General features: G+C 42.8%; 1 protein-coding gene across 4 annotated transcripts in view; it reads right to left on the bottom strand.

The window, feature by feature from the left end:
* Positions 1-13,303, bottom strand: part of LOC135557797 (1-phosphatidylinositol 4,5-bisphosphate phosphodiesterase beta-4-like) — a 185,752-nt gene that overhangs the window by 47,311 nt on the left and 125,138 nt on the right. For all 4 annotated transcript variants that reach the window (XR_010458264.1, XM_064991420.1, XM_064991422.1 and 1 more), the window contains 8 exons: positions 10,398-10,482; positions 10,139-10,229; positions 9,908-10,003; positions 9,210-9,343; positions 8,120-8,215; positions 7,708-7,849; positions 7,324-7,408; positions 2,416-2,540 (listed from right to left, as the gene is read on the bottom strand). Coding sequence is in view for 3 of the 4 variants with exons in the window: in XM_064991420.1 (XP_064847492.1) it covers positions 2,416-2,540; positions 7,324-7,408; positions 7,708-7,849; positions 8,120-8,215; positions 9,210-9,343; positions 9,908-10,003; positions 10,139-10,229; positions 10,398-10,482 (854 nt within the window). In the remaining variant the exon portion in view is untranslated. The remainder of the gene's footprint in view (positions 1-2,415; positions 2,541-7,323; positions 7,409-7,707; positions 7,850-8,119; positions 8,216-9,209; positions 9,344-9,907; positions 10,004-10,138; positions 10,230-10,397; positions 10,483-13,303) is intronic.

Raw genomic sequence — 13,303 nt, 5'->3', positions numbered from 1 at the left:
GAGAGAGATATAGAGAGAAAGAAAGGAAGAGAGAGATATAGAGAGAGACAGGAAGAGAGAGATATAGAGAGAAAGAAAGGAAGAGAGAGATATAGAGAGAGAGAAAGGAAGAGAGAGATATAGAGAGAAAGAAAGGAAGAGAGAGATATAGAGAGAAAGAAAGGAAGAGAGAGAGAGAAAGAAAGGAAGAGAGAGATATAGAGAGAAAGAAAGGAAGATAGGAAGAGAGAGATCGAGAGAGAGACAGGAAGAGAGAGATATAGAGAGAAAGAAAGGAAGAGAGAGATATAGAGAGAAAGAAAGGAAGAGAGAGATATAGAGAGAAAGAAAGGAAGAGAGAGATATAGAGAGAGACAGGAAGAGAGAGATATAGAGAGAAAGAAAGGAAGAGAGAGATATAGAGAGAGAGAAAGGAAGAGAGAGATATAGAGAGAAAGAAAGGAAGAGAGAGATAGAGAGAAAGAAAGGAAGAGAGAGATATAGAGAGAAAGAAAGGAAGATAGGAAGAGAGATAGAGAGAGAGACAGGAAGAGAGAGAGATAGAGAGAAAGAAAGGAAGAAAGGAAGAGAGAGATATATAGAGAGAGACAGGAAGAGAGAGTGTCTGTGAGAGCATGTGTGCTGTAGGGGGTAACATGACTCATCATGAATAGAAAGCAAATAATGAGTAGTCTGTATGCGTGTCGCATGTGAATCTATTAGTGTATGTGTGTGTGTCGCATGTGAATCTATTAGTGTATGTGTGTGTGTCGCATGTGAATCTATTAGTGTATGTGTGTGTGTCGCATGTGAATCTATTAGTGTATGTGTGTGTGTCGCATGTGAATCTATTAGTGTATGTGTGTGTGTCGCATGTGAATCTATTAGTGTATGTGTGTGTGTCGCATGTGAATCTATTAGTGTATGTGTGTGTGTCGCATGTGAATCTATTAGTGTATGTGTGTGTGTCGCATGTGAATCTATTAGTGTATGTGTGTGTGTCGCATGTGAATCTATTAGTGTATGTGTGTGTGTCGCATGTGAATCTATTAGTGTATGTGTGTGTGTCGCATGTGAATCTATTAGTGTATGTGTGTGTGTCGCATGTGAATCTATTAGTGTATGTGTGTGTGTCGCATGTGAATCTATTAGTGTATGTGTGTGTGTCGCATGTGAATCTATTAGTGTATGTGTGTGTGTCGCATGTGAATCTATTAGTGTATGTGTGTGTCGCATGTGAATCTATTAGTGTATGTGTGTGTCGCATGTGAATCTATTAGTGTATGTGTGTGTCGCATGTGAATCTATTAGTGTATGTGTGTGTCGCATGTGAATCTATTAGTGTATGTGTGTGTCGCATGTGAATCTATTAGTGTATGTGTGTGTCGCATGTGAATCTATTAGTGTATGTGTGTGTCGCATGTGAATCTATTAGTGTATGTGTGTGTCGCATGTGAATCTATTAGTGTATGTGTGTGTCGCATGTGAATCTATTAGTGTATGTGTGTGTCGCATGTGAATCTATTAGTGTATGTGTGTGTCGCATGTGAATCTATTAGTGTATGTGTGTGTCGCATGTGAATCTATTAGTGTATGTGTGTGTCGCATGTGAATCTATTAGTGTATGTGTGTGTCGCATGTGAATCTATTAGTGTATGTGTGTGTCGCATGTGAATCTATTAGTGTATGTGTGTGTCGCATGTGAATCTATTAGTGTATGTGTGTGTCGCATGTGAATCTATTAGTGTATGTGTGTGTCGCATGTGAATCTATTAGTGTATGTGTGTGGTGTGTGTCACATGTGAATCTATTAGTGTATGTGTGTGTCGCATGTGAATCTATTAGTGTATGTGTGTGTCGCATGTGAATCTATTAGTGTATGTGTGTGTCGCATGTGAATCTATTAGTGTATGTGTGTGGTGTGTGTCACATGTGAATCTATTAGTGTATGTGTGTGGTGTGTGTCGCATGTGAATCTATTAGTGTATGTGTGTGTGGTGTGTGTCACATGTGAATCTATCCTTGTGTGTGTGGTGTGTGTCGCATGTGAATCTATCCTTGTGTGTGTTGTGTGTGTCACATGTGAATCTATTAGTGTATGTGTGTGTGGTGTGTGTCACATGTGAATCTATCCTTGTGTGTGTGGTGTGTGTCGCATGTGAATCTATTAGTGTATGTGTGTGTGGTGTGTGTCACATGTGAATCTATCCTTGTGTGTGTTGTGTGTGTCACATGTGAATCTATCCTTGTGTGTGTGGTGTGTGTCGCATGTGAATCTATAATTGCACGTGTGTGTGTGTTCAATCCCTCAACCCTCAGATGGGAGAGTTACAGAGAAACAGTGGTATAATGCTACATGAGGTGTGTGTGTCATGTGAATCTATGTATGAGTCCGTATGTGCAGTTTGATTAACATGTTCCAGTACAGTACAGTACCTGGGGTCTGGTAGTTAAGGGAGACCATCTGGCAGCCTGCGTTCCAGAAGATCTGAGGCATGTAATTACTGGAGTCCACCCTGCCTCCTTTAGGATAGATCCGACTCATCTGACGCTTGTTGTAGCTGGACGCCAACATTGAGGACTTAACACAGGGACAGAGGGAGGGAAAGAGTGTGTGCGCTTGTTCGTGTGTACATACATGTGGAAGTTGTGTGTGTCTATGCTTGCATGTGTGTGGTGTATGTAGGTATGATGTTTGATCAGTAGGATTACATGGTACAGCACCTGAGGTCTGGAAGTTGAAACAGTGGTGTGTTTGTCTGTGTTTGTGTAGCGAGTCGAACGGGCCACAGACCTATTTTTAGAAGGGAACAGCTTGTGTCCTGCATTCCCACTGGAATGTGTGTGTGTTCCCCATTCCAAAGGCACTTCGGTCTCTCCCAGAGGAACAAGGGCAGTTTTCCACAGATGGATACTGTAAACAAACAACATCTAGTATACAGCAGAGTCTAGCCCTATCATGGGCTCATATCTGGGTGACCTAAAACTGCAAAGTTACAACTGTTGCAACTTGGTCAATTCTGGTCCAGGGGGCGTGCTTTTTATCCATGCCAAACTTGGTGCAAAACGGCACCTACTAGAAACCTAGCAACATTCAGAGTTCAATTGTTCCTTTTTGAGAAGTAGAGGCGCACGAGAGAAGGAAGAACGCAAGAGACAGAATCACCACGAGAGGTCGACCGATTAATCGGAATGGCCGATTAATTCGGGCCGATTTCAAGTTTTCATAACAATCGGAAATCGGTATTTTTAGGCGCCGATTTGCCAATTTTTTTTCTATACCTTTATTTAACGAGGCAAGTCAGTTAAGAACACATTCATATGTTCAATGACGTCCTAGGAACGGTGGGTTAACTGCCTCGTTCAGGAGCAGAACAACAGATTTTCACCTTGTCAGCTCGAGGAAGCAATCTTGCAACCTTACAGTTAACTCGTCCAATGCAATAACGACCTGCCTCTCTCTCGTTGCACTCCACAAGGAGACTGCCTGTTACGCGAATGCAGTAAGCCAAGGTAAGTTGCTAGCTAGCATCAAAGTTATCTTATAAAAAACAATCATAATCACTAGTTAACTACACATGGTTGATGATATTACTAGATATTATCTAGCGTGTCCTGCGTTGCATATAATCTGACTTAGCATACAAGCATACAAGTATCTAAGTATCTAAGTATCTGACTGAGCGGTGGTAGGCAGAAGCAGGCACGTAAACATTCATTCAAACAGCACCTTCGTGCGTTTTGCCAGCAGCTCTTCGTTGTGCTGTTTATGACTTCAAGCCTATCAACTCCCAAGATGAGGCTGGTGTAACCGAAGTGAAATGACTAGCTAGTTAGCGGGCGCTAATAGCGTTTCAAACGTCACTCGCTCTGAGCCGTCTAGTAGTTGTTCCCCTTGCTCTGCATGGGTAACGCTGCTTCGAAGGTGGCTGTTGTTGATGTGTTCCTGGTTCGAGCCCAGGTAGGGGCGAGGAGAGAGACGGAAGCTATACTGTTACACTGGCAATACTAAAGAGCCTATAAGAACATCCAATAGTCAAAGGTTGATGAAATCCAAATGGTATAGAGGGAAATAGTCCTATAATTCCTATAATAACTACAACCTAAAACTTCTTACCTGGGAATATTGAAGACTCATGTTAAAAGGAACCACCAGCTTTCATATGTTCTCATGTTCTGAGCAAGGAACTTAAACGTTAGCTTTTTTACATGGCAAATATTGCACTTTTACCTTGTCTTTGTTTTTGCATTATTTAAACCAAATTGAACATGTTTCATTATTTACTTGAGGGTAAATTGATTTTATTGATGTATTATATTAAGTTAAAATAGGTGTTCATTCAGAATTGTTGTAATTGTCATTATTACAAATAAATAAATAAAAATCGTCCGATTAATCGGTGTCTGCTTTTTTGGTCCTCCAATAATCGGTATCGGTGTTGAAAATCATAATCGGTCGACCTCTAATCACCACCAAAACAAAACATTGCCAACAATACCTTTTTGGTATTTTCCCAAATCTGAATATAAAGTTGCATTAAACTATGTAGCTTTTTAGTGAGTGATTGCAGTCAGCATGACTGACCAGATGCATCGACTTCATGGATAGTTGCTTTTGTTGTTGTTTTTGGAGGTGAGTCATCTGTGAATTACAGTACCAGATGAGATAGTTTGGGATGAGTTGGACCGCAGAGTGAAGCAAAAGCAGCCAATAAGTGCTCAGCATATGTGGGAACTCCTTCAAGACTATTGAAAAAGCATTCCAGGTGAAGCTGGTTGAGAGAATGCCAAGTGTGCAACGCTTTCATAGGGTGTCTACTTTGAAGAATCTCAAATATAAATATATTTTGAATTGTTTACCACATTTTTGGTTACAACATGCACATAGTATTGATGTCTTCACTATTATTCTACAATGTATAAAATAATAATAAAGAAAAACCCTTGAATGAGTAGTCCAAACTTTTGACTGGTCCTGTATCAAGTGCTTATTCAACTGCTACAGTTGAAGTCGGAAGTTTACCTGATACATTTAAAATCAGTTTTTCACAATTCCTGACATTTAATCCTAGTAAAAAATCCCTGTTTTAGGTCAGTTATTTTTTTATTTGACCTTTATTTCACTAGGCACGTCAGTTAAGAACAAATTCTTATTTTCAATGACGGCCTAGGAACAATGGGTTAACTGTCTGTTCAGGGGCAGAACGACAGATTTGTACCTTGTCAGCTCGGGGGTTTGAACTTGCAACCTTCTGGTTATTAGTCCAACCACTATGCTACCCTGTCGCCCCAGTTAGGATCACCACTTAATTTTAAGAATGTGAAATGTCAGAATAATAGTAGAGAGAATAATTTATTTCAGGCTTTATTTCTTTCATCACATTCCCAGTGGGTCAAGAAGTTTACATACACTCAATTAGTATTTGGTAGCATTGCCTTTAAATTATTTAAATTGGGTCAAACGTTTCGGGTAGCCTTCCACAAGCTTCCCACAATAAGTTGGGTGAATTTTGGCCCATTCCTCCTGACAGAGCTGGTGAAATTGAGTCAGGTTTCTATGCCTCCTTGCTCGCACACACTTTTTCCGTTCTGCCCATAAATGTTCTATAGGATTGAGGTCAGAGCTTTGTGATGGCCACTCCAATACCTTGACTTTGTTGTCCTTAAGCCATTTTGCCACAACTTTGGAAGAATGCTTGGGGTCAATTTCCATTTGAAAGACCCATTTGCGACCAAGCTTTAACTTCCTGACTGATGTCTTGAGATGTTGCTTCAATATATCCACATCATTTTCCATCCTCATCATACCATCTATTTTGCGAAGTGCACCTGTTCCTCCATAACGATGGTCATTATGGCCAAACAGTTCTATTTCTGTTTTATCAGACCAGAGGACATTTCTCCAAAAAGTACGATCTTTGTTCCCATGTGCAGTTGCAAACCGTAGTCTGTTTTTTTTATGGCGGTTTTGGAGCAGTGGCGTCTTCCTAGCTGAGCGGCCTTTCAGGTTATGTCGTTATAGGACTCATTTTACTGTGGATATAGATACTTTAGTAACGGTTTCCTCCAGCATCTTCACAAGGTCCTTTGCTGTTGTTCTGGGATTGATTTGCACTTTTCGCACCAAAGTACGTTCATCTCTAGGAAACAGAAAGCATCTCCTTCGTGAGCGGTATGACAGCTGCGTGGTCCCATGGTGTTTATACTTGCGTACTATTGTTTGTACAGATGAACGTGGTACTTTCAGGTGTTTGAAAATTGCTCCCAAGGATGAACCAGACTTGTGGAGGTCTACAATTTTTAGATTTTCCCATGATGTCAAGCAAAGAGGCACAGTTTGAAGGTAGGCCCTGAAATACATCCACAGGTACACCTCCAAATCACTGAAATCAGAAGCTTCTAAAGCCATGACATCATTTTATGAAACTATACAAGCTGTTTAAAGGCACAGTCAACCTAGTGTATGTAAACTTCTGACCCACTGGAATTGTGATACAGGGAATTATAAGTGAAATAATCTGTCTGTAAACAATTGTTGGAAAAATGACTTGTGTCATGTACAAAGTAGATGTCCTAACCGACTTGCCAAAACTATAGTTTGTTAACTCCAACCTGAGTGTATGTAAACTTCCGACTTCAACTGTATCTTACGACAGCGATTGGGCTGAAGCTGTCTAGTAGTGTGTGTTGTCTACTGTTAGCTCAGTGTGGTTATCTAAGTGTTTTCTAAAGGACTATTGAGATACTTAGCTACATGATATCTGTGCTAGTTGGCAACTATGCATGCTGCATAGCAACAGTAGCTCTAGCTGAATGGGCAAAGCTTGCTCCATTGATTCACTATTACTGACAATCATGTAATGTTAGCTATCTACAGAGTCACTTGTTGCTTGCCTTTCATTGAGCTCATTTCAAATGAGGCAGCGCAACTGCGCATCTCTCGCGGTTTGTGGCATAGCAGGCACGAGCAAACTGAGGGGATTCCCTCTCTAGCATTCTTCCTCTCTCACACACATTTACTTTGTCACAGGGAACGTCCGAACAATGACCAATCAGCTCGGCTTTGAATGTGGCTAGGTTACCCGTGGGCGTGGTTTTGCACTAAGTTTGGCATGGATAAAAAGGTCCAAGGGACTCACTATGGATATTGTTTCTGTTGCCGTCTAGAAAATCTAGGGAGTCAGTCACTTTTGATGCCGTAATTCATTAAGAAGAATAGTAACATAAAGGACTATGGGCTCATCTTGACTACTTCACGGGTCAGGAATTACTGTGTTTATCATGTCCATGTTGTCTGTGTGCATTTACATGCTGTGTGAGTGTTGACACTCGACCAAAGGATACTTGACAAACTCGATGGCGTTGGTCTTTAGATAACCCAAACCCACTGACTCATTAAATGACGACATGTTGTGGTGGATGTTCCTCTCTGGGGAGAGAAGAGACAGTAGAGTTAAAATGGGAGAGAGAGAGAGAATAAGAAAGAGGAAGAGAGAGAGAGAGCGAGAAAGAATAAAAGAGAGAAGAGAGAGCGCATCTGACTAATGTAACTGATACATCTAGAAGTGTACCATTACAACCCACAACTTTGACGTTGCACCATGACAGCTCAAGTAACTAAATCATCTGAACCAGCTTCATTTTGCAGTACAAGTTCTACAAGTTTAACAATCACCGTAACTAAACACTCACTCAATCAGTTCATTTAGCATTACTGTTGAAGGTTACCTTCTGCGACGTCGAAGCTCTGGAACTTGACTGGCTGTGCGTAGTTGACCATGGCAGAGAGGTAGGGGTGGATGTTGGTGGTGGCTCCTACGTACGTGTACGAGGCTATCAGAGCCTCCTCGTCATCCGTCGTCTCGCCAGTCTACACAGGAGCAGAAAACACACTGTTGTTTTACACTCACACATATCTGTTGTCTTCCTGTCTCCACACTATACACACAGAGATACAGTAGTTATAAAGCACATCCAAGTCAGGTAGGAACACTCTCATTATCAATATATAAATGACCAGAGAAAGAGCTTTACACTGGCTAGAGCTTAGAGAAAAAGGCTCCACACTCAACAGTAGGGAGAGAAAAGGATAGTTTGTGACCAGTAAAGAGAGAAAGAGCAGCTGAACCAACTCACATACCTTCTTGATGTTGTTATCCTCAGAAGCCTCAGAGATGTCTGTGGCGTCTGTAGCTTCTGTGGCCTCAGACATCTCTGTCGGATCCTCCTCCACAACCTGAACACACAACAATAGTTCATTATAAACGGGGTAGTTTGGGTCCTGGATGCTGATTGGATGAAACAGCAGTTCACCCGTTTACAGTGCATTCGGAAAGTATTCAGACTCCTTGACTTTTCCCACATTGTTACGTTACAGACTTATTCTAAAATGGATTCAATTGTTGACTTGTCCCAAAGCCAGTCCTGCGTTGTCTTGGCTGTGTGCTTAGGGTCGTTGACCTGTTGGAAGGTGAACATTTGCCCCAGTCTGAGGTTCTGAGCAGGTTTTCATCAAGGATCTCTCTGTACTTTGCTCCGTTCATCTTTCCATCGATCCGGACGAGTCTCCCCGTCCCTTCCACCGCATGATGCTGCCACCACGTTGGGATGGTGCCAGGTTTCCTCCAGACGTGACATTTGGTATTCAGGCCAAGGAGTTCAATCTTGGTTTCATCAGACCAGAGAATCTTGTTTCTCACAGTCCAAGGCCTTTAGGTGCATGTTTGGCGAACTCCAAGCAGGCTGTCATGTGCCTTTTACTGAGGAGTGGCTGCTGTCTGGGAACTCCATAAAGGCCTGATTGGTGGAATGCTGCACGGGTGGTTGTCCTTCTGGAAGATTCTCCCGTCAGGTTCTTGGTCACCTCCCTGAACAAGGCCCTTCTCCCCCAATTGCTCAGTTTGGCCAGGTGACTAGCTTTAGGAAGAGTCTTGATGGTTCCAAACCTCTTCCATTTAAGAATGATGAAAGCCACTGTGTTCTTGGGGACCTTCAATGCTGCAGCCATTTTTTGGTACCCTTCCCCAGATCTGTGCCTTGACACAATCCTGTCTCAGAGTTCTAGTGACAACTCCTTTGACCTCATGACTTTTCACTCTGACATGCACTGTCAATTGTGGGACCTTATATAGACATACGTGGGCCTTTCCAAATCATGTCCAACTTAGGTTTGTTAAAATAAAGTCCTAAGTCTTACCTAAAAACACAAATTCCATTTAGAAAATGTATACCTTTTTGATGCTGTTGTCCCTCTCCTCTCCTTCTTTCTTCACACTGACACTGGTGCTGAGGCTGTTGTCTTCACTAGGCTCCTCTGATGTACTGATCTTCAAGTCAGGGTTCACCTCCTTCACATCACCTAGAGCTACACACACAGTTACCATCCAACACACACAGTTACCCTCCAACACACACAGTTACCCTCCAACACACACAGTTACCCTCCAACACACACAGTTACCCTCCAACACACACAGTTACCCTCCAACACACACAGTTACCGTCCAACACACACAGTTACCCTTCCAACACACACAGTTACCCTCCAACACACACAGTTACCCTCCAACACACACAGTTACCCTCCAACACACACAGTTACCCTCCAACACACACAGTTACCCTCCAACACACACAGTTACCGTCCAACACACACAGTTACCGTCCAACACACACAGTTACCCTCCAACACACACAGTTACCCTTCCAACACACACAGTTACCCTCCAACACACACAGTTACCCTTCCAACACACACAGTTACCCTCCAACACACACACATGGTCACAAAGACACACACATCCTCTAGTGAACTGATACAAAGTGCTTGAATATCAGTCTCCAAAGTGACTACACACCAGAACAAGGAAAAGAAGAACCCTCGTGTACACACACACACACACGCACACACATGCACACGCACGCTCACCATTCTCCACATCTTCCTCTGTCTCTGCTCCCAGTAAGATAGCTGGTGTGTTGGTCTCTCCAGCCTCCATGTGCTTCTTAAAGGACTCTAACTGCTCTGTAGAACAACAAGTCAACATAGTGTAGTCAACAAAACCATCATACAGAGTGAGAGAACAGTCCAGTAGTAGCAACATCTGTAACTGCAGATAAAACTATTCTTGCATAAAGTTGACGGTCACTGTATACGTACTCTGTTCCACCTCAGGTTTCAAGCGTTTGTTTTTGATGAGGATTTTGCGTTTGAGGTCGATGGGAGAAGGCAAGGGACGACCCGCTTCAACCTGGCAACAACAACAAACATTCCTTTTTTACAAAATGGAAGGAGACATTTACAGTATCGTACATATTGTTTATTATGTTCAACCATGATGAACTATCAGACACGGTACAGATAGACACCGCAGAAAGGAGAAAGACAGGTATAGTGTGGTAGCAGGTCGATGGCTCACAGTGTATCCCTCGAGAGGATGCCTCAGTAGGTAGTCTCCAAAGATCTCCTCACAGTACCGAGCCATCTTGTACTGCTGGGGTTTACTAAAACACACAGGATCAAACCAGTCAAAAGTTTGGATACACCTACTCATTCAAGAGTTTTTCTTTATTTTTACTATGTTCTGCATTGTAGAATAATAGTGAAGACATCAAAACTACAAAATAACAGATATGGAATCATATAGTGACTAAAAAGTGTCATAAAAATATATTGCCTTGATGACAGCGTTCCACACTCTTGGCATTCTCTCAACCAGCTTCACCTGGAATGCTTTTCCAACGGTCTTGAAGGAGTTCCCACATATGCTGAGCACTTGTTGGCTGCTTTTCCTTCACTCTGAGGTCCAACTCATCCCAAACCATCTCAATTTGTCAAATAGCCCTTACACTTCAGTTAGTGCTAAATACGGCTGCTAGAATCCTGACTAGAACCAAAAAAATTGATCATATTACTCCAGTGCTAGCCTCCCTACACTGGCTTCCAGTCAAAGCAAGGGCTGATTTCAAGGTTTTACTGCTAACCTACAAAGCATTACATGGGCTTGCTCCTACCTATCTCTCTGATTTGGTCCTGCCGTACATACCTACACGTACGCTACGGTCACAAGACGCAGGCTTCCTAATTGTCCCTAGAATTTCTAAGCAAACAGCTGGAGGCAGGGCTTTCTCCTATAGAGCTCCATTTATATGGAACGGTCTGCCTACCCATGTCAGAGACGCAAACTCGGTCTCAACCTTTAAGTCTTTACTGAAGACTCATCTCTTCAGTGGGTCATATGATTGAGTGGAGTCTGGCCCAGGAGTGGGAAGGTGAACGGAAAGGCTCTGGAGCAACGAACCGCCCTTGCTGTCTCTGCCTGGCCGGTTCCCCTCTTCCACTGGGATTCTCTGCCTCTAACCCTATTACAGGGGCTGAGTCACTGGCTTACTGGGGCTCTCTCATGCCGCCCCAGGAGGGGGTGCGACACCTGAGTGGGTTGATTCACTGATGTGGTCATCCTGTCTGGGTTGGCGCCCCCCTTGGGTTGTGCCGTGGCGGAGATCTTTGTGGGCTGTACTCGGCCTTGTCTCAGGATGGTAAGTTGGCGGTTGAAGATATCCCTCTAGTGGTGTGGGGGCTGTGCTTTGGCAAAGTGGGTGGGGTTATATCCTTCCTGTTTGGCCCTGTCCTGTTTGACCCCTCCTGTCTCAGCCTCCAGTATTTATGCTGCAGTAGTTTATGTGTCGGGGGGCTAGGGTCAGTTTGTTATATCTGGAGTACTTCTCCTGTCCTATTCGGTGTCCTGTGTGAATCTAAGTGTGCGTTCTCTAATTCTCTCCTTCTCTCTCTCTCTCTCTCTCTCTCTCTCTCTCTCTCTCTCTCTCTCGGAGGACCTGAGCCCTAGGACCATGCCCCAGGACTACCTTACATGATGACTCCTTGCTGTCCCCAGTCCACCTGACCGTGCTGCTGCTCCAGTTTCAACTGTTCTGCCTTATTATTATTTGACCATGCTGGTCATTTATGAACATTTGAACATCTTGGCCATGTTCTGTTATAATCTCCACCAGGCACAACCAGAAGAGGACTGGCCACCCCACATAGCCTGGTTCCTCTCTAGGTTTCTTCCTAGGTTTTGGCCTTTCTAGGGAGTTTTTCCTAGCCACCGTGCTTCTACACCTGCATTGCTTGCTGTTTGGGATTTTAGGCTGGGTTTCTGTACAGCACTGAGATATCAGCTGATGTACAAAGGGCTATATAAATAAATTTGATTTGATTTGCACCGCCTGGAGGTTTGTTTTTGGTCATTGTCCTATTTAAAAACAAATGATTATTCCACTAAGCGAAAACCAGAAGGGATGGTGTATCACTGCAGAATGCTTTGGTAGACAAGCTGGTTAAGTGTGCCTTGAATTCTAAATAAATAAATCACAGACAATGTCACCAGTAAAGCACCCCCACACCATAACACCTCCTCCTCCATGCTTTACGGTGGGAAAAACACATGAGGAGATCATCTGTTCACCCACACCGCGTCTCACAAAGAAACGGTGGTTGGAACCAAAAATCTCCAATATGGACTCCAGACCAAAGGACACATTTCCACCGATCTCATGTCCATTTCTGGTGTTGGCACAAGCAAGTCTCTTCTTCTTATTGGTGTCCTTTAGTAGTGGTTTCTTTGTAGCAATTTGACCATGAAGGCCTGATTTTACACAGTTTATTCTGAACAGTTGATGTTGAGATGTGTCTGTTACTTGTGCAATCTGAGGTGCAGTTAATTGCCAATTTCTGAGGCTTGTAACTCTAATGAACTTATCCTCTGTAGCGGAGGTAACTCTGGGTATTCTTTTCCTGTGGCGGTCCTCATGAGAGCCAGTTTCATCATAGCACTTGATGGTTTTTGCGACTGCACTTGAAGAAACGTTCAAAGTTCTTGACATTTTCCGTATTGACTGACCTTCATGTCTTAAAGTAATGATGGACTGTTGTTTCTCTCTGCTTATTTGAGCTGTTCTTGCCATAATATGTACTTGGTCTTTTGCCAAATAGGGCTATCTTCTCTATACCACCCTACCTTGTCACAACACAACTGATTGGCTCAAACGCATTAAGAAGGAAAGAAATTCCACAAATTAACTTTTAAGAAGGCACACCTGTTAATTGAAATGCATTCCAGGTGACTACGTCATGAAGCTGGTTGAGAGAATGCCAAGAGTGTGCAAAGCAGTCATCAAGGCAAAGGGTGGATACTTTGAAGAATCTCAAATATAAAATCTATTTTGATTTGTTTAACACTTTTTGGTTACGACATGATTCCATTTGTGTTATTCCATAGTTTTGATGACTTCACTCTTATTCTACAATGTAGAAAATAGTAAA

This window comes from Oncorhynchus masou, chromosome 16 (assembly GCF_036934945.1).
Source record: "Oncorhynchus masou masou isolate Uvic2021 chromosome 16, UVic_Omas_1.1, whole genome shotgun sequence".
In the NCBI taxonomy this organism is placed as follows: domain Eukaryota; kingdom Metazoa; phylum Chordata; class Actinopteri; order Salmoniformes; family Salmonidae; genus Oncorhynchus; species Oncorhynchus masou.
Note: the sequence above shows the minus strand (reverse complement) of the source record. Positions and strands in the feature narration are given on the sequence as shown.